This window comes from Pezoporus wallicus, unplaced genomic scaffold, assembly GCF_028554395.1.
Source record: "Pezoporus wallicus isolate ANWC-B61680 ecotype Strahan unplaced genomic scaffold, APGP_CSIRO_Pwel_v1 contig_14703, whole genome shotgun sequence".
Classification (NCBI taxonomy): Eukaryota; Metazoa; Chordata; class Aves; order Psittaciformes; family Psittacidae; genus Pezoporus; species Pezoporus wallicus.
Window position 1 is genome coordinate 75,331 of NW_026635616.1, and position 25,581 is coordinate 100,911.

The 25,581-nt window shown below is 40.4% G+C and overlaps 1 protein-coding gene across 1 annotated transcript in view; it reads right to left on the reverse strand.

The window, feature by feature from the left end:
• PPP1CB (protein phosphatase 1 catalytic subunit beta) overlaps positions 1-23,798 on the reverse strand; it is a 30,030-nt gene extending 6,232 nt beyond the window's left edge. Inside the window, exons 1-5 of the mRNA XM_057397020.1 lie at positions 23,523-23,798; positions 10,399-10,530; positions 6,823-7,053; positions 6,383-6,487; positions 1,281-1,352 (exon numbers count right to left, since the gene is read on the reverse strand). Of these exons, the coding sequence (XP_057253003.1) occupies positions 1,281-1,352; positions 6,383-6,487; positions 6,823-7,053; positions 10,399-10,530; positions 23,523-23,574 (592 nt within the window). The 5' untranslated portion in view covers positions 23,575-23,798. The remainder of the gene's footprint in view (positions 1-1,280; positions 1,353-6,382; positions 6,488-6,822; positions 7,054-10,398; positions 10,531-23,522) is intronic.
• Positions 23,799-25,581: the final 1,783 nt, after the last annotated feature.

Here is a 25,581-nt window from a genome sequence, read left to right on the forward strand (position 1 = left end):
GCACACGTCTCTGAGGGGACGTTTCATTTTTCCTGCTGATAAGTATCCAGCTATTTCTTCTGAAAGCAGAATTAAGCCTGCAAACCACTCCATGGATCAAAATCCTTTTTTCTTTTTTTCCCCCTTTTTTATTTGTTTTAATCTCTGCACTTATTTTTAGGCGGTACTAAGAATACATATGATTTTAGTGGAGTGTCCATGGAAACCAGAACTACATTCTGCAAGGGCATTCCTGAAGTGGGGGTGGCTCAAGCAGTAGTATTAGCCTGTTGAACAGAAGTACCTTTTCTGAGAGCTCTGATAACTATAAAGACTGACTCATTTGTACTGACATTTACTTGGTTATGCATTTAATGCATAAGTAGCATAAAAGAACAATGTAGTAATTTATACTACAGAAACACTCATTCACTACTCTAGTAATGTTTCTCAGTGTCAAGTGTGTATATACCATCTTGCACAGAAATGTTGCTGTTTAACAGGGACAGTAGATACATTAATATAGTCCCTGAGTTACTCCTATGCATCAGTACTGAGGAACATTACAGGAAGTAGAATTATTCTATTCCAAGGCTTAACTCTAATTGTAGTCTGTGCTTCAAAAAAGCATTTAGACAGGGTATCTCCTCTGAAAGTTAATTTCAGACCACTGTTGAAATAAACACTTCAAAAAAAACATTCCATTGTATGGCCTGTCAGTCTTTCCAATCCACTAGTAACAAAATCAGGAATAAAGGGGATATTGAAGAAGATTAATTAAACCATTCAGAACAACATTACACAGAAAGCACTGCAATTGAAATCTCATCTGCAGTGAATTAGGAGCTATACTTTTCAAATTTAGAGAGGAAGGAGACTTGTCCCAAGTAGGGAGAAGCCTAAATGCTTGTAAGTAATATTCAGCAAGCTTTAAACAATTACATTCTTTGACAGACTAAAAGGTTTGGGTGAGCCTAACTAAGGTAGAGAAAAAAAAGCCTAGTTGTTTAGTTTCATTTGATCTTTCTTTAAGTTTCTGGAATTTCTTTTAAGGCAAAGTTGTAGATAACATACCCTAACTTGAATAAAGTATCCTACTTTGCTAGAGAACATGAGCGATAGCCTCTGACAGATCAGATAACTCAGCCATTATAAGGAACAAGACTCACACCCTACATAGACCTTAAGGAATACTGTACTGGGAACAGAGTCTGCCTTAAGTCACTGCATTACCTTTAGAGAAATTGATTGAACCTGTTTCATCATTAAGACCCATTCACAGTAAATTCCATGTTGCTCACCTGTGTCAGGAACATCTGTAGGTCTCATAATTCTCCGGATCTGTTCCATTGACTGGAGATCTGGAGACAGACCTGTAAGTACAAGAAAACAAGTGACTTATCAACATATTTTACCTGTAAAAAGAGTTCCAGAGAACACACATTTAGAGGTTCAAAGTCATACAGCATCCATTGTCTCCACTGTAATAGAAATAAAAGACAGTTTGCTATCAGACATTTAAGTTCCTGAACAGAAGGACAGAGAATAACACAAATGAAATTAGCATGGGGTTTTAACTGTTTTCCTACCATGCTTTTAGCCGCACAGCACAGAACTCTACAGTTAAGAACAATCTCTCAAACAGATTACTAGAAATAACCACTGAAGAATAGCACTCCCATTACTTAATACAATTATACTGAGTGCAGATAACATTCTTTACAACCACCTTACTTTATAAAAGCTAAAGGAAAACCCCTTCAGTGTTTTTACACACATCAGCTGAGCAGCAGTCACTGGATGCTGTTAAGTGAATACTAGACTGTGCAACTACAACAGCTAAGGAGCACAGAGGTGGTGATTATTTACTATAGCTCAGCTGCTTAGTCATTTATAAAACTGTAGGACCTCGATTACTCAAAAAAAAAATCATTTATCAAAGGCACAGCTCTTTCTGCATAGTTTTGCCATACTGACATGTAATTACAGTCAAAGCATGGGACTCCAAAGCCACCCTCCAAACAGTTTAAGTAAACACTCTACAGATTTTCTACTTGAGGCATACAGGCATGAAAGACAGCCTAAGAGATGTTCTAGCACCTTAACATGCTCTCAAATAAAGGTCTTAAAGTGACTTAAATGACTAGGCCAAAATAACCAAATGAAGAAAGCTGCAAATTTGGAATAAGAGCATGAAGGCCTGATTTGTGATGAAACATATTTCATCTTAACAAACCATATCCATACTCAGTCCAGAACTTTGAACATCATAGAAAACACCTGCCATTGGAATGAGTCACTGTGTAAATTAACTTCAGCTGGCATCAAGAGTTTGTGCAGTGGTAGTGTATGTATTACATATATTGAATGACCCCGATGCATTTGATAAAGAGACTTGGACTTTTTTTCCAAGTATTAAGATTTTAAATTTTTGTTGTTGTTGTTGAAGCGGTCTTGTAATAAAAGCCTTTATCCTCATGAGCTTGTTAAACCTGTCTTCACAATATTACCTTGAGGTTGTGAAGGATGGCACAAATCTTACATCAAATAGCATGCCAAAGGAGATTTAGTCAATCTACTCACACAACAATACACAGGTAATATAAATTCAAGTAGATAATCAGCTTTTAAATTTTGACCAACCAACCACTTCCCCTTCTCCAGATCTGATCTATTTACATGCAGAGTACATTGGCATTAAGGCATGTGGATTCTACTCTGATTCTACTCAGCACCACACCCCAAGATAGTAAGGGACTATCTCAGTGAAATAAGCAACCAGTTTATGACCTTCCATGAGGTTACAGCTCTCAGTGTTTCAGGCTGCATCCAAAATGTGGATTTCTTTAAAAGAAAATACACTATTACAACCAGATCTCAACTCTGCAGCTTGTTATTTTTTTTGTGTTATTTTGCGTCAGTGCAAAATAGCAAAACCCCACAAAACTGCCAGCATGTTTGTAGGTCTTCTTGTAACCACCCAGGAGGTTGTCTTCTCCCAGACATCTTCCTAACATTCCTTGCATAAAAAGAAATAGCTCATGTCTCAAATTCAGACTTATAGACACAAGTTGTAGATGATCAGCATTAAACAAACAAAATAAGAATGCAAATACAGGCTGCTAAAGCTCACTGTCAAGCTGCTGCTACTACAGTCATTGCTGCAACCTACTGTGTACTGATAGAAAACTGGAAATTGCACAATTGAATTAAGTTGTCTTGTCACATGATGACAGCTAAGCACATAAAAAGTATCTTTCAGTATACTATCTTCTTGAAGTGTAAGAGCACACCTTCCCTAAGGGAAATCAGAAAATTATCTGTCATTACGCCTGACAGACTCAGCAAATCCAGGCTCCAGATTTGAACTGCTCCCTGATCAGGTGGAATTAGTAAAAGGGATGGCTACTTATTTTTATAGTGTAATGCAGAAGGTCTCCTTGGATACTGTATAAAATTGTCAAGTAGACTTAACCTTCAACAGACATTTCACTGCCATTAATGTCACAAGAACAGAATTCCAGAGCTTGAAATAAAATAAAAATCCAGTATTCTACTGAACATGACTCCCATCTCAGAGCTTAAATCCAATGTGATATGAGCAGTGTATCCCATAAACATGACACTGCAGCATGGACATAGTTTATAAAACTTGAATGTAATAACAAGGTCTCTAAAGATTAGAACTATAGAGTGGTACCATAGGTAAGAGGACAATATTGTATGGAATATAAAGCAGAGCAAAAGGGAGAAGTAGGGAATGGTTATGGAATAAGCTTTAATGAAGCAAGATAAGAAGCAAAGTCATAAGTTGAGAGGACAGACTTCAGAAAAGGCCAAACTATGACTTGTGTGAGCAACATACAGAGATGGGAGGTGATGGGAAGGGTACAGTGAAAAATCCTTTCAGCAGTATGACCATTTGGAGACAGGAGAGAAAGGTTTAACTTATACTGTGAGGTAGAGAACTCAAAAGAGCAGATGCCCAGAAAGGTCTAGGCAAAAACAGCTGATTCAGTATTTTAAGCTATATTTAAGCCTACTGGGGTAAAGTTAGGTGCCTTTTGTTTTACTATGTTATGCGGTTTTGCAAAGTTTTATTATATATCCCATAGGACAATATTTTAAAAATAAACTATGCAAAAATGCGCAATATAGTAAAAAAGGCACCTACCTTATATCTATATGCTAGCTTCAACCTCCAGCAGACTTGCATGGTTTGTGTTGCTGCCTCAGTGTTTATTATAGTAGTAACATCATGAAAAGGCGTTGACAGTCCATGACTTCATGGGATCTGGAATGCAGTTTGGATAGGATTGGAAAAGAGCGGAAAAAGGGCAAAACTGACTTGTGAGCTGCATGTCCACTTCCATTTATTAGGAGCACACAGCACGTTTAGTAATCTTATCACTTTATTTCACAGATGCAGAGCAGTTGTGAATGATAGTAATTTTAGTTACAGATTAAGCCTACGCAAGTTGAAGGGATAATTAGTAATCAATAAAGCAACAAAATATTGCTTTTCATAAGTGGATCCTTAAAGCATACTACGCACAAAACAGAAGTTTTCCTACTTGTTTACGCAAGAGGTTAATACCCCAATACATTTATAATAAAGCTTTACTTTTTTTTTCTTGAAAATTAGCTTTCTAGAGTTCTTGCTCGCAACTCAGGTCTCAAGAACATATACATACAAAACAATCAATTTTATTATAGAATGTAATACAACATAGCATTCTACCTGCTAAACGTCCCTGGTAACCTTCTACCATCCACCTAAGCTTAATGGTTTGTCTGAGACATCACAGTGTTTTATCATTCATTCTCTACTGTTCCCCAAATAAAAAAGATTTCAAAAATTATAATAACAGTAAAAGAAAATTCCTTCACTAACTTTTTTGAAAGCAAAATTATTACATGGTTTTAGCCACTGATGATTTGCTATCTCAGTGCAGAAGTGACGGTCTATCTCATATTCTTAAAATCATGAGAGGTAGGTCGTAAGTTAGGTACCAGTTCTTAAAAAAAAAAAAGAAAAAACCCACCAAAACAAAACAAAAAACCCACCAACCCCCCCCCAAAATCCAAGCAAACAAACAAACCAACCTACCAAAAAGACAACAACAACAACAAAAAAAGACACCAGTGATTAAGACAGAGATGAAAAGATGACCTGTGAGAATACAAGTACTTTAACATGTCATTCCTACCTGGATACTGGCAGACTCAACTGTCTACCACTGCATTAGTTCTGTGTTTACAGGGACGTGACAATACCTCAGAGCATATTATGCATAAGACTGACAGCTTATTCTAGCAAGCACTGAAGGCAGAAGCTTTCAGTACAAGATGCAAGAAAAGTCAGGATCATTTTTACAGGATTTTGGCAGGATGGCAGCCATCAATACAACCTTCACAAACTCTAGAGGAGCCTCAGGAATTTTGGGAGCATGCTATTTCCAATTCCAAGTGGAAATGTTCAAACTAGAGATTTCCACAGAGCTCTCACTTCCACTGCGCATTAATTATCTCACCGACAACGCAGGTGTGACACCTACCAGACCATCTCTGATCCCTCAGTGCAAGGCATCAAATTGCTTGTTAATGCAGTAGTTGCAAAGCCACCTGCAAGAAGGATGGCTCATACTACAATCTGAAATTCTTGTCAATTGTTTAACCTGAAAGGTCCTGAAAACCTGTAAGCATCACTACCTGCAAAAACACGGGGAATCCCCTTCTACAAACAAGGGCACACAGGTAAGTTCCAATATTCAGAAAAGTTAAAAGCTTTGAGCAGATCCCAAACACTTTTCACTATAAGAACAGGGCAGCACTGGGACAGGTGCCCATAGAACATACATTTTTCAACAGCAAAGGTTTCAGAAAGTCTTGGCTGAACTGCTATAATGTTAACAAATGTCAGTCAAGCCTGCTGGTCAAAGACAACGTGACCTTAGAGGCCCCTTCCACCAATACCTCGTGAAACCAGCTGAAGAAGCCAAGGCCATAGAAGCTGGAGTTACTTGTGAAGGTTATTTCACTTGACTGCCGGGGATGCCAGCGTTAGCTAAAATGGCACTGTTGGATGCTAACAGCAACAAGTGACTTGGCAAATTAGGCAAGAATTCTGTATTTCAGTATCCTTCAGACAGGGATCTACTGATGGGAATACCTACAGATGTACTTGCCCTGAGGCAGAGGGGCATGTGTATCAGGTAAGAATGACATCTGTCTGCTGCCAGGTGCACAGAAAATCACAAGGCATAACAGTGACCTTTACAGAACAATATAAGGTTAAACATCTCCAGCTAAATATCAGGTACACACATCCTCACTCCATTTGGTATAGCATTAACTCAAATATAAGGTTAGACACAGCCTTTAAAAGCAGTTATCAGCTTACCTCCATGACAACAGAAGATCTTCTCATCCACAATGGCTGCAATAGGCAGGCAGTTAAAACAGTCTGTGAAGGTCTTCCACAGCTTAATGTTAAATCTCCGCTTGCCTACAAAAACAGTGTGACATTAGCAAGAGAAGGCTGTTTCCTCAAAGCCATCCTGCAATGTGTATCATGACCTGAACAAAAATGTTAGCTGTCTTCACAAGGCTTTATTTTGGTTACTGTACTTAGGTTTCAATCTCCTGCAACAGCATTTCAAGGACAACAGAAGAGAAAATCTCTAGAGACTTTAACCTTTGTTTGAAATGTACTTTTAGAAAGTTTCAAAGCATATTCATAGAACATTAAAATCCTTCCAATACAAGAGCCACCACTAGAAGTGTCTCCAAAACACAATATTAGTTTCATACAGTGTTTCAAAAGAAATAGGTTTTGCTTACATTCATCATAGAATCCATAGATCCGATTGATGCTAGCACACTCATGATTTCCTCTTAAGAGAAAGAAGTTTTCCGGGTACTTAATTTTATATGCCAGTAATAAGCAAATTGTTTCCAGAGACTGTTTGCCTCTGTCTACATAATCTCCAAGGAAAAGATAATTAGCTTCTGGTGGGAATCCTCCATATTCAAATAATCGAAGCAAGTCTGTATACTGACCATGAATATCACCTGAACAAAAAAAAACAAAACCAACAATGTTTACCAAGGGTTAGTGCAACAACATAAAGAGTACACAAATCAGGAACTTAAGTCAGCTAATCAGTTTTTATTAACTGATGTTAAAAAGAGTATTAATATTTCTTTTAAAAACAGATTGTTTCATATATAGGCAACAGGTATCAGAAAAATGAGAGCCACGCTAACATTATAAACTACTCACTAAATGTAAATATCCCACAAAATTTGCAGAATTTCTATCTCAGTTATGAAGCCAACCTGAAAACCGAAAACTACAGAAGTCTTCAAAATTAAGCATAAGCTTTCTAACCAACCTCTAATTTGATCAAATTGAAAAAAGGTCAGAAAGACAACCTCTCATCAAGCAGATACACAGCCAGGAAGCCAGTGCATTAAGGAAAAAAATAAGTCACATTATTTACTGCAAAAACAGATCAGTAAAGAATCCAGGTAGGCTGGTGAGAAACTGAACACAGTGCTGGCAGAGCACCCCTTCCTCAAAGGACTACTTGTCCTCTCATAACACTGCTGTAGCTGAGATTCCCATCCTGCAGCATTTGGGCTAATTCCTCCTTTGATGCAATCCTTCATATAAAAACAATACAGAGACTCCAAGACTGATTCCCTTACAAGCCATTCATCCCTGCAGGTATTCCATGTCGGGAAAAATAACTGTCACGTTCCTCAGCATACTGCCAGCTTCCAAATTTAACAGGCTTACAATGAAAGAGCTCTGTGTGGCAACTACAACACCACAGCATATCAGATTAGCCAAAGTTAACTGTGAGCTGACTGTAAGGTCCAAGAAGATACCAAAGCTGCTGCTCTACAGTAACTTGCAGAACACGTGATGTATTCCAGCTGACTGCAGAGTTCACTAGCAAAGTGACTGAATGCAAAAAAGCTATGCAAGAAGCCTTCAGTACAGGCTGTATGCTATTTTAATTTAGTACCTCCTGGTCCATTACACTAAGCACTTCTGCTGCTTGTTCAGTGGCAAAATCCTGACTTTGTTAAGCTCAGCTGTTCTCCAGTGCAATGTGAACTACTGTGGCCTTAAAAAAGCAAAAAATCCCAACATACACCCCTCCCTAAAACCTTTTCCATAAAGGAAAAAGGTTCCCAAACCCTTACGCTCTTCAGTTCAAGTCTTAAAGCATACAATGGTAAGAAGAGTACACAGCTCTATTCCTCTTTACTCTTCCATGAGAAATGCAATACTTTCTCTTTAGGCAGCATTCTTCCATTAGCTATTTCTCACTGAGGAATCACTTCCCAATTTTCTTCTAATAATGGTTAGCCTTATCTGCTACCCAATTCCAGACACAACCTGAAGTTTCACCAGCTAAAATAATGTTCACGTAAGTTGCAACAAGAATGATTCCTGTTCTAATTTGCATTTAGAAATCTCCAGGTCACAGCCAAAAGAAAACACCAATGACTCCTCATTGCTACACTGAGTCTAACACTCCAGAACTACACTATCAATACACTCCCTAGACTTTACCACCACCAGAATTGACTAAGTAACATATTACACACAGAATACTATAATTGCTTTTCTTGTCTAGAACTTTTCAGCTTCATACAAGGCAGAGGGACCAAAACACTTAAAGGGTAAAGGAACATTTTACAGAAAGAATTCTGTAAATAGAGCAGTATTTACTGTTCCATTCAAGGCACTTGTCATTTTAAAATACAGCTTCATATGGGCACAAGCTGCATTGGAATCCACCAGATCCAAAGCCTTTAAGTAAAAACCACATCTATTTTAAAATGGACATTTACTTTCATCTTACAGTGAAACACAGCCATGCAACATGTAAAAGATTATTCTGAACTGACTCAATTACAAGACAAGACAAACCTACAACGATTCCTCAGGCGTTGCCTGAACACACTAAAACAGTACTTCAAAGCAGTGCAGCTGCATATTTTGCTTCTGGTGAAAGCAATAGTCTTTCTTTTCTCTAAACACACCATTGACAATTGCTCTAACATTAAATTTTGATGCACCTGACACTTCCTGGTGCTATCACTGTGTTCAGAATCCAACTTAAATGTAACAAATGCCTTATTTAATGTGCATTTGCTACACTATTATTGTGCACCTAACAGTCCTTTCAACTGTCTCAATTTAAACAAATGATAAACTTTGGAGGAGGCTCGTTATACTTTGACTTATGTGCAACCTAAATATCTGATTATTTTTCTCTTTATCTAGGAATACGATGAGACTACTGTAGTCTTTTCAGTGTAGAACAAAACACGATGTGGGGTAAAGCTATATTTTACCTTTAACTTTGTGAAATTAGGCAAGCTGGTCTGGTTTTTCCTCCCCACCCTACCAAGCAATTAGTTATTTAAAAATGACTGCCATTAGTGTGTGTGGGGGGTGTTTGTTTTTTTTTTTAATTGGTAATATCCTCTCTTAATGTAAGAAACATTGCTACATTAGGTCTGCCAGGAGGAAGCCTGGGAAGAAGCTAATCCATCTTTCAGCACATTAGTAATAATAAATGCAAAGACTGCTTTAATACTGTGACACTTTAAAAAGCCTAATTCAAGAAATGTTATGCTTTCTAAGACTGTCTGCTGTTAATAAGGATGATTACCAGCCAGTATTTACAATATTTTTGTAACACTTTTAAGCTTGTGTACCTATTAACAGCAGTGTACTTTTGAAGAAGTCTAGCATCTTGGAAATGCTTAGAGGTAAAGAACACACATGTTTTATCAATATCTCACAGTAAAAATGGTATTTGTTAAAACCTGCTGTAAAGTTAAACGAATTTACTACATAGTAACTAAAACTAATAGGCTGCATCCAGTTTTGTTTTTTTCAATGGAAAAGCAACTAATGCTTTCTTCAACACTATTTTTTAAGCATTTAATTTCACAACATGTGAAGATATTCATTTTGCTTATACTTTGAAAAGAGCAACTGCAACACTAAACGTCTGGGATTTTTTTTTTTAAGCAGCTAATTGCTTTTTGAAATAGTGATTGAAAGAGTAGCAGCTCTGTGCAAGCAGACCCTAGGGAAGTGCACAAGGGAGAGGTTGCAAAATCTGCAGCAGGTAAGGGCACAAGCAGCTCTTACAGCTGATGGAACTTGCTCCTAAATAGCATCAGTAACCTACCAATTGTTAGCTGCCTTTTCTCGACTTAATCCAATCTAAATTCAAAATTACATTTAAGATTGTGAAGCCCTCACTCTAATCTGTATCACCCAGGTCAAGGTCACTTGCCTTTCTCAGTATCCTTCCAACCTACCTAGCATACAACTAGATTGAAACACCTACATAAACCACTCGAATACAAAGTTTTACATACCACATATTTTCAGAGGTGCCTCTAGTTCCAGGAGAATAGGCTGGCTAAGAAATATTTCCCGTGACTTTATGCACAAACCCCGAACTTCTGCTTCGGTCATCTGAACAATCTTCCCAGGGCGACATCCTCGTACTGAAATGAGAAGTTTAACAATTGAAGATAACTATCACACAGCAATAGGTAAGTGCAAATGAGCTGTATTTAAAATCTGTACTTTTCAAAAAGCCATCAGCCCACTCAAGCATATCTACCAATTGTGTTGGAATTATGTGAATTCTAAAATTAATCTCTGTGCTACTGTAACCTGCGCTGTAAGGTCAGCATGCATTCCTGTTAAATCAGGTTCTCAGAAGAGAGCCATTTAAGCCTCGCTTTTGTCCATATTTGGATAAAAGCAACTTCAAAATGTGTTTAAATTAACAACCCCATTATGGCAGAATATCCGTAATAGGAAAAAAAATCCTAAGACTCAAAATCCTGAAAGCACTTTTACATTAGCCCAAAATGAACTTCTTCAGGACTGCTGAGTTCAACAGGGCTAGCTAAATACAAAGAAAACCCACTGGCATGTATACACTTTGGGCAGCTGCAATTGCCATATTAGAAATATCCCACTAAAAACTATGAAAGTCCGACAAAACCTTCATTCATATGTAATGGCTCTTGAGTTACTGGAACCTTTATGTCCAAAGACATTCTAATTAGAATTAAACTGAATTGCTAAACCAATAAGTCAGGTACTCAGACCTATATTTAGCACTAAGTTTTCAAAAGCATTCACATGTCATTGCACTCCAACAAACATCTTCTGGCAAGTTTATTTGCAGCTGCTTCTTTCAACAAATACCTATATGATTCCTCTGTCAGAGGCTTTAACGTGTCTTTAATGAGGCAGCAAAAGAGAACAAATTCATCTGCACTTTGGCTGATGCAGCTCAGTCTCACATCTCAGCATAAAACAAACTTCAGAGCTCAAATGAATAAGCCAGAATGCATCAGTGTCTACAACAGGTGAACATCCTGTTCTGCCATCTGCTTTAGACAGAGGCATTAAATCACAGCAGTACCTACAAGAGAAGCTGGTACAGAACTTTAGAAGTTCAAATCCAAATGCTTTCACAAATGCAAACATAGTAACGTATTACTACTAAAAAATTTTATCTGCAACAGCAGGAAGTCTAATACGATAGATCTGTGAACAGAATACCAAAAACTAGTTCTTCACAAATAAGTAAGTTCCTGGTTTCTCCTCTCCAAAAAGTAAGCTTGCAACTGTTTTTTTTTAATTAATATAACCCCCTTTTTATTTTCACTTAGCTTCCAGAAAACACACTTTAGAGAGGAGATCAGTATCATTAACCGCATTATGTAATGGAAAAAAAAAGGATATGAGGGGAAACATTTTGTCCTAGGCATCCTGTACTACAGTTCTAAGTGTTAAACTCAAAAAGCTCTGCTCTGGTTATCACTGCATACTTCTCCCAGTGTAACTGCACATCTGATCATTCCAACACTGTGCTATGCATTTTAATTTATTTTTAATAAACACCAGACATACATTTTAAACTGAGGTTGGGAAGCAGCCACAGGAACATGTGAAGAGGTTGAAATGAAGAACGGTTTTCACAATCACGGAAGAGATGTGAAACTAGATCCTGGGACAGCCAGTTGGAGTGCCAAAATTGCAGGAGGGATAGTCTGCCTGCTGCGAGCATATACTGGAAATACTTTGCTCATTAGAATCCCACAAGAATAAAGCTGTGGCACAGGACTTCTATAAGTGAAACTCTGAATCAGTACCAGGTGATATTTACCATATGGTAAGTCACATTCCTTTTGCTAATTAAGACTTCAACTGCACTTGAGAAAGCAAACAGCTGAACAGCTTCTTAGTTACACTTTTGTTGGTGTTTTTCGTGCATTAAAATGTTGGCTTACTTGTTAGAACACAAAGGCAGACACACACCATCAAGGTGAATAGAAAACAATAGATGCCTACAGGCTTTCATCACATCTCAAACATCTACCAAGATTATAGATACATCTTCAGCCCCATGGCAATTATTAGTTTAAAAAAAAAGTTTCTCAGGCCTGCAGTTTTGCACAGGACTATCCAATTTGTGAGGTACCAAAATGCTCCAATCACCACCTTTCAAAACACTTGCATTCCTGGAGCTTATAATGATCCCTTTCAGAGACCAGAAACTCATTTTGATAGGCACAATAAACTGTTTCTATGCACACTAGAACTCCCACCTGAAAGAGCACAGTCTAAATACCAGTGGCTATAATTCTGAAACAATTGTCAATTAAAACATCAAGGTCAAACTGAAGCAGCATGCAGCACAGCTATCTTTTCAGTCCCATTTTTCCTCTACAAACTGGTTTCTTTTAGCCTGTTTTGATATGCAATGAAGTCCTTCTCTGTAATTAATTACCATCATGTTTCACAGCACCAGAATGAAGCCATTTCCCATAGATGAAAACAAAGAAGTGACGTAACTGCACACCTTTTACATCCACTCATCCACTGTAGTTTCAGAGCTCAAACCCATAAGAGCCCTCCATACACAATATTAATGCTACTGTAAGTAGCACTAGACCAAGCACAGAGCCTAAAATTGAGACAACAGTTCATTCAAAGAGAGGACTGACAGCACTTAAAATAACTTTGATTTAATCAGCATTTCTTAGAACACCAGCCTTTAGCTCCCTCTAAAACTCACATGGAGGTTTAAACTTGGAAAACTTGCTTTATAGGACTGAGGCTGGGTTTTTGCGTTAGAAGGCACAGTGAACATGCAGCTCCTGACTTCAAAATTAACTGCCATAGTCAGTATAACCATCATCTTGATGTTTGTTCTCTTCTTTCTGCAGTATAGCTTTAACTGCTGCAAGCCCTTAGACAAACCAAGGAACAGGACAGTAACTTGTTACCACACTCTGGTTTCTCCAGATAAGAGAAGTTTCTACAATTATGGCAAGCATGTCACACTCTGAAGAGAAGATAACAGACATCTAATGACTGCAGTTACTTACAGCCCTTGAGAAGTAGGATACAAATGTGGGCCACTGCAACTCTGCAAAGGCACCCTCCATCTGAACAGTCAGCAGCTCCACACAGGAAACACATGACCTCAGTTACATGTGAAATAGTACAAAGCCTGGGCTTTCATAAGGAGTAATCATCAATGATATGAGAAAAAAGTTTTTTTCCCCGCAATCCCTGACCATTAAAAAGGGCACTATATGATGGAAAAATGAGAAGCTACCATGACCCTGGAATCCTCAGAACTTTACTGGATTTAAAAGGCACTGAAAGGTTTCCCAGTAGTCACACGGAACAGCTGTGGCACAAGTACACAAGCAAGACTAAGCACATCTTTCACCAGCTTACACTTACACCACAAGAATTTTGCTCAGTTGCCTTAACTCGGCTGAGCACTGTATGGATTGCACACAAGAGCATCTCTCATCACATTTAGTTTTTCAAATGCCAAGAACAGATTTAAGAGGAAGTTATGAGAATGGGATCAAGAGCATACATGATGTTTCTCAGACTCACGTATGAAATTCCTATAGCTAATCGTTCTTAAAACATGCAAGTCACAGCTGCATGCATTGTAACATCTGTAACTTGCTGCAAGCCTTTAACAGCACTGGGAAAAAACATCACTTTCAATTGTTCTCATTTACCCGAAGCAGAAACAGCATCTCAACAATAAATGTAAATTAATTCTCTTTAATTTAAGATGCTCTAAACAAGCTTTGATTTACATAAAGGTCTTCAGTAGGGACAGCGATTCCTGTTGTAATACACAATCCTACATGCATAGTGCTATGCCACAAGAAGCCTTTGCTGCAAGGAGCTTAAAACAGAGTGACATAGCAGGGAATAAAGAGAATTAAAAGTAAGTTTATGCATTGTACTATCAGGCTATTACTTTAGCACAACAGTAACAGTAATCTAAACGCTGCTCTAATCGATATTAAAATGGTGTCTGCATTTACACAACCTTTGATAAACAACATTAGCAAGTCTATTAACAGCAATTAGTAATCCAAAGCATGAGTTGCACAGCGGCAGCAAAGAAAAAAAAAAATCAGCAAAAATTACTGCATTTTTTTAATCCTTCCAAATTCATGCCAGAGAGTAGCAGATTATGTAAAACAGTACCAGAGAGAAAGAAAATAAGTAACATGAAGTGAAGTGGGTCAATAACTGTCTGTTGGAAGTTCTGCAAGCATCACTTTTTGCCATATCCTCTCATGAACTGGAGAAAATACATTTAACCTATTCTGTCACATTTGTTTCTGCTGTGCCTCTCACTCCAAGTAATCAAGCTCCTTATTTTGTAGCATCACTGATAGAAGTTTCAATTACTGAGTCAGCTGTGGTACACACAGCTGCCCTAAGCATTTATCCTGTGTTCTCCAATACCACGCTTGTGCTGATTACTGGACAAAAGACTCAGGGTTTTAGCATAACATCAAAACCCCGACAGACTTTTTAAGTCTCAAAAAAATGAGGCAGGTATTATTGCAAAGAACCAGCCTCCTTTTCCTACACTGCTATTTTGCAGGCATATGCATTTATGTGGCCACACAGTAAACTCCATCTGCGAGCTGATCTTCTCTTTTTAGTACAAGGACACAGCAAAACAAAAATGTAATCCTGATAGTGCCCCAAACTGGAGAATACATCCACTGTGAACTTGTGCTAGGACTAGTGAAGGAATATGCAGCTGGTTCTGCTTCTTTTCACTGCAGTTCCAGCCAAGCTCACTTCTGAAATGATGGCTTTAGACATGTATTTTGCCAGAGTATATCTAAAAAAAAACAAACCCCAAACTACAACACAAGACTGCAAGCATGCAATTTTACAAATTGCATATACGCAAATCCCACAAAGCTTACACTCACCCTGACATTCTGTGGAATGTTTAATGATTGGCGATTAATAATTATGAAATTTAACTACTTATTTCTTGTACTTCAAAGTACTTTGGAGTACTTGATGGATCCTGAACCGTTTTTCAGTAGTAGGAACAGAATGGATTTTGAAGCCAAAGGGGGCATTATCTATGACTTGGAAACAAACAGTCCTTTCACTATAGGGATGCTGCGGAGGGACTCTTCATTAGGGACTGTAGTGATAGGACAAAGGGTAACAGGTTAAAACTTAAACAGGGGAAGTTTAGCTTGGATATAAGGAGGAAATTCTTTACTGTTAGAGTGGTGAGGCACTGGAATGGGTTGCCCAAGGAGGTTGTGAATGCTCCATCCCTGGCGGTGTTCAAGACCAGGCTGGAAGAGGCCTTAGGTGATATGGTTTAGCAGGAGGTGCCCCTGCCCATGGCAGAGGGGTTGGAACTTGATGATCTTCAGGTCCTTTCCAACCCTAACTATTCTATGATTCTATGATTCACTGTTTTTGGAAACAGCATTCTGAAGCTAGCTGCTCTCAGCATTTTTAAAATCCAAGTAACATTTTCATGGCTTTAAGTCAGGAATCCTACATCGGATTTTAAAAGCGCCTTTCATTTTGGAAAGCAAAACTTTGAGTAGAAGTATTCTGTATACTCAAAACACTTTGTAATTTAATATGTTCAGTTGTCATCCAGAAGCAGCTCTCCCTATCTTGCAGCAAAACACTGAGTTAAGCCAGCAATGCAATTTTTCAAAGTTTCAGAATTGGTGTAACAGAACTGATCTTAAAATGACTCTCATTCATGTGTTATTCTAGCAGACTACAATAATATAAATGAAGCCCTGCCACAGCTTTGCTAAATTCCACAAAAGACTATTGCTGTGTGCACCATGTAGAGGAGCTGCATATTCAGCAAAGCCCTGCACCTTTCCTATGGTACTTTACTCAAAATCTCCACTAAAAATAGAAGAATCAGCCTTCTAGAGAGGTTTTTGCTGAGGAACTGTGCTTACGTATCATAGTAATATTAAAGTCATAATAAACTTGCCTTCGTTGGATGTCCTTGATATGAGGTATTTTGCCGAAAAACACAGCAATTGCTTGTGAATTCATTTCAGCAGTACATAAACACAAATTCACTGCAGAGTAAGAGAGCACCCAAGCCTTTAATTTCTAACCAGGAATAGTATCAAACAATGAAATGATGCTCTTCTACCCAAACCTGAATCTACATTCTTAAAATATATACTATCCAGCAGAATTAACACTCATGGAGACAGAGCCTCACCAGAAACTAATATGTGAAGTTGCTTCAGGGGGATACCCAAACAAGCCCATCAAAACACCTGCATATCCCTACACCACCTTCACCCACTGTATTTGCTTTCTGTGGACCTGCTTCCTTACACCAGTGTTCCATTAAACCAACTGATGAGTCTCAGTCATTCTGTATCATGCACAGTTCCAAGAATTGCTGAATTCAAGGCTGAAGGACAAGATCACATAAGTTACTCATTTCTGTAAGCAAAAGGTATAACCCTAATGCTTTTTACTGGTCTGCATTTGCTATTTGTTTAATTACACTTGAGCCTAAAACTCACACAATTAGCCATGTATAAGGTAGAACCCTCTCACTATGAAGTATTACATGAAGCAGTAGCAATTCCTGTTCTAGTCCACTTGGAAGGCTAAGCTAGCATAAAAGTCTCATGGAACAAAAAAGTTCAACTTACTTCTCAAAGTTTGACTTCCTTTTCCTCTAAAGCAGTGCTAATGAAATCCCTAAAATTCAAGGAAGACAGAGGCAAATTACAAAGTTACTCAACTCCTGAGAAGTGCCAAGGAAGTAAGTTACTTCAGTTGTAATAAAAAAAAAAACCTAGTGTTTAACATGACTTTTGCACCTCTTTAATGTCTCAGGTATTTAACCAATATGGTTATTCAGGATACACAGACAAAAGCTTTTTATCAAGCTTGGTGTTAAAACAAACAAAAAAAACAACCACAAAACCAAACCACAGAAGATGGTGCTGTGAAACTAAGATGTACTAAGACAAATCAAAAAACAGTAAGAGAAGGCAGTAAATGTGCTCCTTTCCGTGTTTAAATCATGACCAGACACATTAGATGCACCTCAGGTTGTAGTTAAGTGTAGATCTGCTATACACCAGGCCCTGCTTCCTTCACCGAGTACAGCATCTGACCTTACTGAGCAGTACTAGCCAAACATAGCAGGCTTGACTTTGCAGTTCTAAACCATACATGGTGGTGGGGTTTTTCTTTCTTTTCCAAGAACTGACATACTTACATTTGGTGGCCTCTAATGAACATTTAATTGCAACTATCAAGTATTAAAAATCGCCCTTTCTACATTAAATAAAATGGTCAGGGTTTTTTTCCTCCCTTTACTCTACAATTTAGCTGTACCCTGAGCAAAACACTGAATGACTCAAGCAACAACCGTGATGTGTAATACCTAAATGAAACGGTTACTGAATCATGTAGTCTTCAAGCGTCTAAAGTCAGACAGAATAAAGAAACACCAGCACACACCACCCAACACTGAGCTCTTGGCCTTCACAGCCATTTTTCAAGCCAACTATTCATCAAGCACTTACAAACCTAAAGATGAACTGGCTGATATCTGCACTGCTGTACAAGCCCCAAAACAAACGTCATTCTTCTACCCCTTCTCCCTGTTTAATACAATACCTGCCCTCCTAGAAACAGATGAAAAATGCCTATTTTCTTTCTCTAAGGACTATTTCAGAAATACATTATTTACAATAAACTCCTAAATAAGTTCTCCCTGTTTATCTTTCTAATAGAAAATTACACAGTGATTTCACACCAAACCAGGTAATAACCCTTGTTTATTCAGGGTTCACCTCCATGGTTTCCTTATGTTGTTTCGCAACAGATCATTAAGGTTTATTTTCCTTCTCTACAACTGCCTCTCTTCAGTATCAGTTATGAAGCCTGTGGAACTGCAAGCACTACTACTATATCATACCATACCATACCAACAGGCTGGCTGGGTATTTTAATTAAGATACTAACCAAACAAGAAATCCATTATTAGCCGTAATATATCAGGCCAGTAGCTCTACAGCATTTAAAATTAGTGAGAAAAACCTCAATTGTTTCATAAGCATTTAAAATCCAAAATCCATTTGAAACATTAAATAATATTCAAATTTCTATCTTTACCACAACCTGAAAGACCTCTGAAATCAGAAGAAAGTTAAGGTCACAGCTTTCTTAGAAGACATCAAATGACATAAGAACACCACACAACCAGCTCCAAAACAATTTAAAAAAAAAAAAAAAAAAAATCACACCAAGCTGAACACTGAAGCAACAATCATTCTCCATGTCTACCGAAAGTCTGACAACTCTCATCTTGGATAAGCATTTCACAGCTTGCTTGGTGGATCAGTACTGTCAGCACTGGTAGACCTCCCAGCATCACCAAAAAAAATATTGTTTTAGAGCAGATCCATATTAAGGTCTATCATATGAATTTAAATAGTTAACTTTAAATATGTTAGCTAGATTTAGGCAAGCAAGGTTTCTTGCCTAAGCAAGGTAAGGGTTTTTTTTTTGTACAGCTATATACCCTTCACAGAAATACAGCTTGTATTTAAGGCTGCTGTATGTCTGGGTTTCTCCAAGAACATCCTCTCACATTGTAAACTCTTCAGTGCTTAACAGGACAGACACCTACTTATTTGAAGGTGCAGAAAATCTAGTCCAGCTGAGCTGCCTTACATCCAGAAATTTTAAGAGACAGAAACACGAAGCCCAACACCCAGACAAAAATATGGCAGTCTTACTTTAGCATCATCCACAGCACTCTTTACAAGTTAAGGTCACACCTATCCCAGCATCCTTGCTTTGATATAGAGGGAGCTTTTCCACACATCACCAAAGTTTAAATTGGCTTAGAGCCTGGCTTGAATGTAAATCTCATGCATCCATTTAGCTCACCATTTCTGCAAATTTAAGGGTACTTCCCACCGAGGGATCATGATGAACCTACATGGGGCAAAACACAACACAATAGAAGCAGCAATTTCAGCTGCAGAGACCAAAAACTGTGTTGAAAGAAGAAAAACTTCTCTGCTCATCCTGAAGAGAAGGCTCCCAGGAGACATTATTGAGACCTATAAATACTTAAAGGGGGCTTATAAGAAAGACTGGGACAGACTGTTTTGTAGGGCCTGACACACTAGGACAAGGGGTAATGGTATTAACCTAGAAGAGGGGAGATTTAGACTAGATGTAAGGAAGAAACTCTTCACTATGAGGGTGGTGAAACACTGGAACAGGTTGCCCAGAGAGGTGATGGATGCCCCATCCCTACAAATAGTCAAGCTCAGGTTAGATGGGTCTCTGAGCAACCTGATCTAGTTGAAGGTGTCCCTGCTCATTGCTGGGAGGTGGGGTTGGAATAGGTGACCATATGTCATATCTGCTGCACTCATGAGTTTCACGTATGTGTATATTCCTATGCTGTCCACAGCTAGAATGGACTGGGGAAAAAAAAAAAATCCATCCACCAGATGGCATAGCTGGGAAGGCAGGAAACAAAAAAAAAAAAACCACAAACCAACAACCCAAATCTCTCCCCCACCCCCCCCCCAAGAAAAAAACAAACACAAAAAAAAGTCTGCACACTGAAGGAAAAATGAGGCTATCATTTGTGTAACACAGCACAACTAACTGACCAAGGAGTCCAGTTCTGCATGCCAGTACAAGAAGGAAACAGTCTGACAACTAATTTGGCTTGTTCGCTGTCATGGTCACATATCAGTCCAAAATGTTTTAGCAAAGCTATGGAATTTTGTGTCTACATGACCTGCAATTCTCTGCAGATTCACTCAGGAGTGATTTATCTACAGAAATCTTAGAATAAAGCTCAAATTATCTCCAAGATCAGTCAGGCTACATCTAAGAGCACTAGCATCTCCCTCACTCTTCTAGTAAGGAAAAAAGAATTGAAAGTCTGGACGCAGAAGAAATAAACGAAAGCATTGCTAAGTTTAGACATTATACACACAGTATACACTTTTAGCTTTACTTTCCCTCCAAAGAGAACTTACAAAGCATCACTAGCTAGTTACCAAGCGCTATTTATATTACAAGACAAAATCAATTCAAAACATTGCTCTTATTCCTAAATTCACCACCTAGCCAATGAATAAAGAGGATAAGAAATTGGTATACGCAAAAGAACATGGACATTAAAAGTTAATGTCCTGGAAGACTATCCCCATGCATTACGCTATAGTTCAGTTGAGTCTTCCCAGTTTAACTCAAGAGTTAATCACTGGCTTCCAGCACTCAGAAGATCACTAAAATAAGTTCAGGGTAAGACTACACGTACATGTGTTGAGGGCTGGGAAAAACTTCCCAATGAATTCCCCTAAGCAGCCTGGATATGGGCCACCTCATAATGCTATTGCAGAAGAAAAAAAAGAAAAAACCCCAAACAAAAAAACAAAGCCATGACATATGGAGGGCAAGATGATCTGAGGTAATTTCAATCAAAAGGTGAGTTAATGTGTCATATAACCCAACACACCCTCTCCCCAAACGTAGTCTTTAAGCAACAAAGGTAAAAACAGTTAGAGTAACCTAATTAAATATGAGCAAGAACTCATGACAGCTAATATCACAGCCTAGAAACAGGTGTCACTAGCCAGCAGCCCAGCAACAGCAGGGAAGTTTCCTGCTGCTGTGGCTTTTGATACGTATTTGCTACCCTTTCAAATGTAGGTGCAGCAGCCGCTGAGACACAACTGCAAACTGCTATTCAAACTTAAAGCCATCCATTTCACTTAAAGTAACCAAAAGGCCTAAATTTGTACTGCATAACGTTTCATAAAGGTGTCTTTATTATTTCAATGTGCATTTTCACAGCTCAAAAGCCATGTTCCCATATCCTTTAAGTCAAAGTTGAAGTTTGGAAAAAGGACCCAAAAAACAAGCTCTAAACTAACTGCTTCAGAGATGAGAGTCAATAGCAATTTTTCTGCGCAAGCAGCATGGGGAGGCATTTATACTCACTTTACCAGAACAGGTCAGCTAAGCAACAGCATGAGCTCCAGAATGTGAGCTGCCTATTGTACAAAAAAAAACCCCTTCATTGTGAAACACTGCTATTTGAACCACAGCTTAAAATACTGTAAGCTAGCAGAATAAATGAAAGATGTTAAATGGAAGCAAAAATAATTCACACACAAAGCATTCTTTTAATAGTTGGTTTTTGTTGGTTTGTGGGTTTTTTTCCCCCCACAAATAAAACCTGTAAGAATCTATTCCCTTTCAGATACAAGATGTTGTGCACTCCTACTTTTAGTAGCTGACAAGCAGAGAAAAATACTCAATTTCCCTTAAGAAACTTCCTAACCTCTGCTCAGAGGAAGAAACAGACTTGGAAACAAGAAATGAAAAATTATAAGCAAAGCTTGGCTCAGAAGTTGCACGTAGATATCCCTAAAGCTTAAAAGTACTATGGAATTCAATGCACAGATCAGATTGCTCAGACACAAGGCACTCAAACATAACCCCCAAAGCTAGAAAGTTGCAACACAAGCGTTTATGGGGTATGTAAAAGGTATGGAACCACATTTTAAAAGTCTTAGCTAAAAAAAAATAAAAAAATAAGCAGAGTAATATGTACGATAATACGTAGCACAACAATCCAACAAGCTGCATATCAAAACAGTGCAGAACCACTCTTCTTGAAGCAATACATATTTAAGTAACTACAACAATGAGCAAAAAGCATCTTTCAAATGGTTTTTAAAGTGTGTCTCAAAAACCCATCACTACACACATACATGATATCCCTCAAAAAACCCGCACTATGAAGTCAACGTTTACTAGGTTATTATTTAGTTGGTCTTAAAAACCTACCTACTAATCTGGGTTTCAACATCCAGAAAAGGGGAGGTTTATCTGTATTAGTGATCAAAGATAAACTACAGCTGATGATACCTGCCGGTGTCTTCATACCATACTAAACTCCATACCTTAAATCATAAACACGAGCACAAGTGCCCAAAGCTTTTATGTGCTCTAAAACATTGACTTTATTGTTCATAATTAAGTTTCTAAAAAGAACAGATAGCAACTACTAAAAAAAAAAATCCTCAAAGCCCTAAAAACTCTGCTTTGTTGTAACTCAGCTGAACAAAACTTTCAGACTTACAAAACTTGTTTCACATCCAGAACAGTACATATTCCATAAATTCCTTTCTCTAAGCCTTCTGGCAAAGTAATCCAACTATTCAAGGAGTACAGCAACTGAGTAAGTGAACAGTGCATACCCACGCATGCACTCTCATCTCCAACATGCCAGGTATTTGCTGAACGTGAACTAAAGATTAATGGGAAAAGGGGCCTAAAACGACTATGCATTCAAGACATTGCTTAAAAAGAAAATGCTATCAGTAGCTCCTCAGCTTCTGTGACAGCAAGGAGTAAGTTTTCTCCTTAAAGGAAAGGCTCACTAATACACACAAAATCCTTCATAGCTTTTATCTGCCATCCATTAAAGCCACTTTTGGAGACTGCCCCGTAGGCAGAGAGAGGAATGTCAGGGCACTAAATCCCTCTGCTTCCACTGACGCTCACGTACATACAACTCCACACATAACGCAGCTCTAGACAACAATTTTAAACACGGAGGACTGCGACTAACCCAACCGTAGGAAGGCATAATGCCTTCCATAGCTCAGCTAGCGAGGTTTCTTCACCTCGCCCCTCAGCCAGGCAGCTGCAGCAGGGTGGAAAGGGAAGAAGGAAACCCAGGCGCTTCATCGTTAAAATAGGAAGGCAACCACTACATCTAGATGAGGAGGAGGGACCCCCGCACACACCAGCGCCGACAGGACGCTCGAATGCGCCCCTCCTCCCTCCGAGGGGCTCCGCAGGGCCAGGCCGGGGCAACGCCGAGCCGCGCCCCCGTCCTCCCGCCTGCCACCCCGGACTCGACGGCGCGGAGGACACGGTGCCGCTGCTCCCCCAGACGCAGCGCGGGTCGCGCCCGCCCCACCCGCGTCCTCCCACCCCGCCGGCAGCCCCGTCTCCCGCGGGGAGCCCGGGGGAAGGCAGCGGCGCGCTCTCACTCTCCACGGCGCGGCGTGGGGCTGCAGACAGACGGGGCCGCCGGCGCCTCACTCACCTTCCAGCAGCCGGGTGATGAGGCTGTCCACGTTCAGCTCCCCATCCGCCATTTTGTGGCCACCAGACTCGGTCCCGGGCGGGGAGAGGGCGGGGTGGAGGGCGCTTTACGGAGGAGGAGGAGGAGCAGGGAGAGGTGGCCGCAGCTGCAGTGGCTCCCCCCACCCTCCTCCGACAGTCCCCTGCAGCTGCCCGCCCGCCTTCTCCCGCGCTGGCAGCCCAAAGCGCCGCACCCGCTCCCTTACAGCTAAATGGGGGGAAGCGCCCACCCCTCCTCCCCGCCTCGGAGGCCGCCACAGCGCATGCGCCCCCTCACCCCGGCCGCCGCTCTACCGCCCCGCGCGCTGAGCACGGCGCAGGCGTCGGAGGTGCTGGCGGGCTCTGGGGCGCATGCGTAGAGCGTCACTCTCCCTCCCGCGCTCCTGCCCCGCGGCTCTCAGGCGCGCTGGGTGCTGCTCTGCGGCGCGGGAACGTTCAGGAGCGAGCTCCACAGCCTCACCTGCCCTGCCCTGCCCTGCCCTGTACCTCCTATGAATACGAGTCAGGGTCAGCTCCCGCGGAGCGCACTGCCGTGAAGCCTTTCCTGTCACGACGGCTGTAGCGCCCGGGCTGGGTACCGCTGCGGGCTGTCCTGTAGCTCGGAGAGCGGCTCCGAAGACTTCATCGTGTCCGTGGGCAGTCTCTGCGTTTCTCGTGGTGCGCCACGTTCTGCTGCTGCAAGGAAAGTGGCAGCATTACCTTAAGAAGAGGTTACTTTGGCAGCTATCAATTAGGGACAAAAGGCACGGAAAAAAGTCGTACTAGGCTGCGTGTCACCTGTGTGTCACCCTTTCTGCTGCCGAAACCGCCTGTGAAAGCTCAGTTTATTGAAGATACGTGTCAGAATGACTAAACTAGAATGACAAGTTGTGTGCTTTTCATAGCCGGCTAACGCAGCTGTCCGAAGAAGCTCCCAACCCGTGGGGTTTATGTTTCAATGCAGCTGGACGTGCTGAGAGTACTTTTTTGGTGATTTCTGAAACTTCTTTTAACAAGAGCTCTCTAAAGATGTGTTAGTTGGCATACTTTTCGTCAGCGGCTGCTTGCCTCGGAACGACAGAGAACTGCTTGTGAACTGGGACAGCAGACAAACACATGTAGACAAAACAGCAAAGTGCAGACGTTCTAGAAAGACCAAAACAAAGGCAGCAGCGTATCTATATGCCTAAATAGAGATGTCGATGTAGAAACTTGCTTCTGAGTTGGAACTTTTGAGTTTTTCCATCACGCTGTACAAGCCAGCAAAATCCCATCACCTTAAATAATTTCAAACCCTTCTTTTTTATTTTAACCACTTGAGCAGAAAATGAGCAAAAAAAAAAAAAAAAAAAAAAAACAACCCAAACCCAAAAAAAAAAAAAAAAAAAAAAAAAAAATCAGGGACGTCGGTTGGCGGGAGGGGAGAAGGGCTGATATGAGGGGTGAAAGAAGAGGGGAGACGGGGGTGGCCGTGAGGGAAGATCATGAGGGGAGAGCAGGGGCAACCATGAGGGGGGATCCTGAAGGGAGAGGAGGGGCGGCCAGGAGGGAATATCATGGCGGGGGGGGAGAAGGGGCAGCCATGAGGCGGGGAGGGGGGGGGGGGGGAGAGGAGGTGCAGCCATGAGGGGATAGGAGGGGCGGCCATGAGGAAAGATCATGAGGGGGGGAGAGAAGGGGTGGCCATGAGGGAAGATTATGAGGGGAGAACGGGCAATCATGAGGGGGGATCCTGAGGGGAGAGCAGAGGTGGCCATGAGGTGGCATCATGAGGAAAGATCATGGGGGGAGAGCAGGGGCGGCCATGAGGAAAGATCATAAGGGGAGAGAAGGGGCAGCCATGAGGCGGGACCGTGGGGGGTGAGGAGGGGCAGCCATGAGAGGGGATCTTGAGGGGAGAGCAGAGGTGGCCATGAGGGGGCATCATGAGGGAAGATCGTGGGGGGAGAGCAGGGGCGGCCGTGGGAAAGATCATGGGAGAGAAGGGGCAGCCGTGAGGCGAGACCACGGGGGGGAAGAGGAGGGGCAGCCATGAGAGGGGA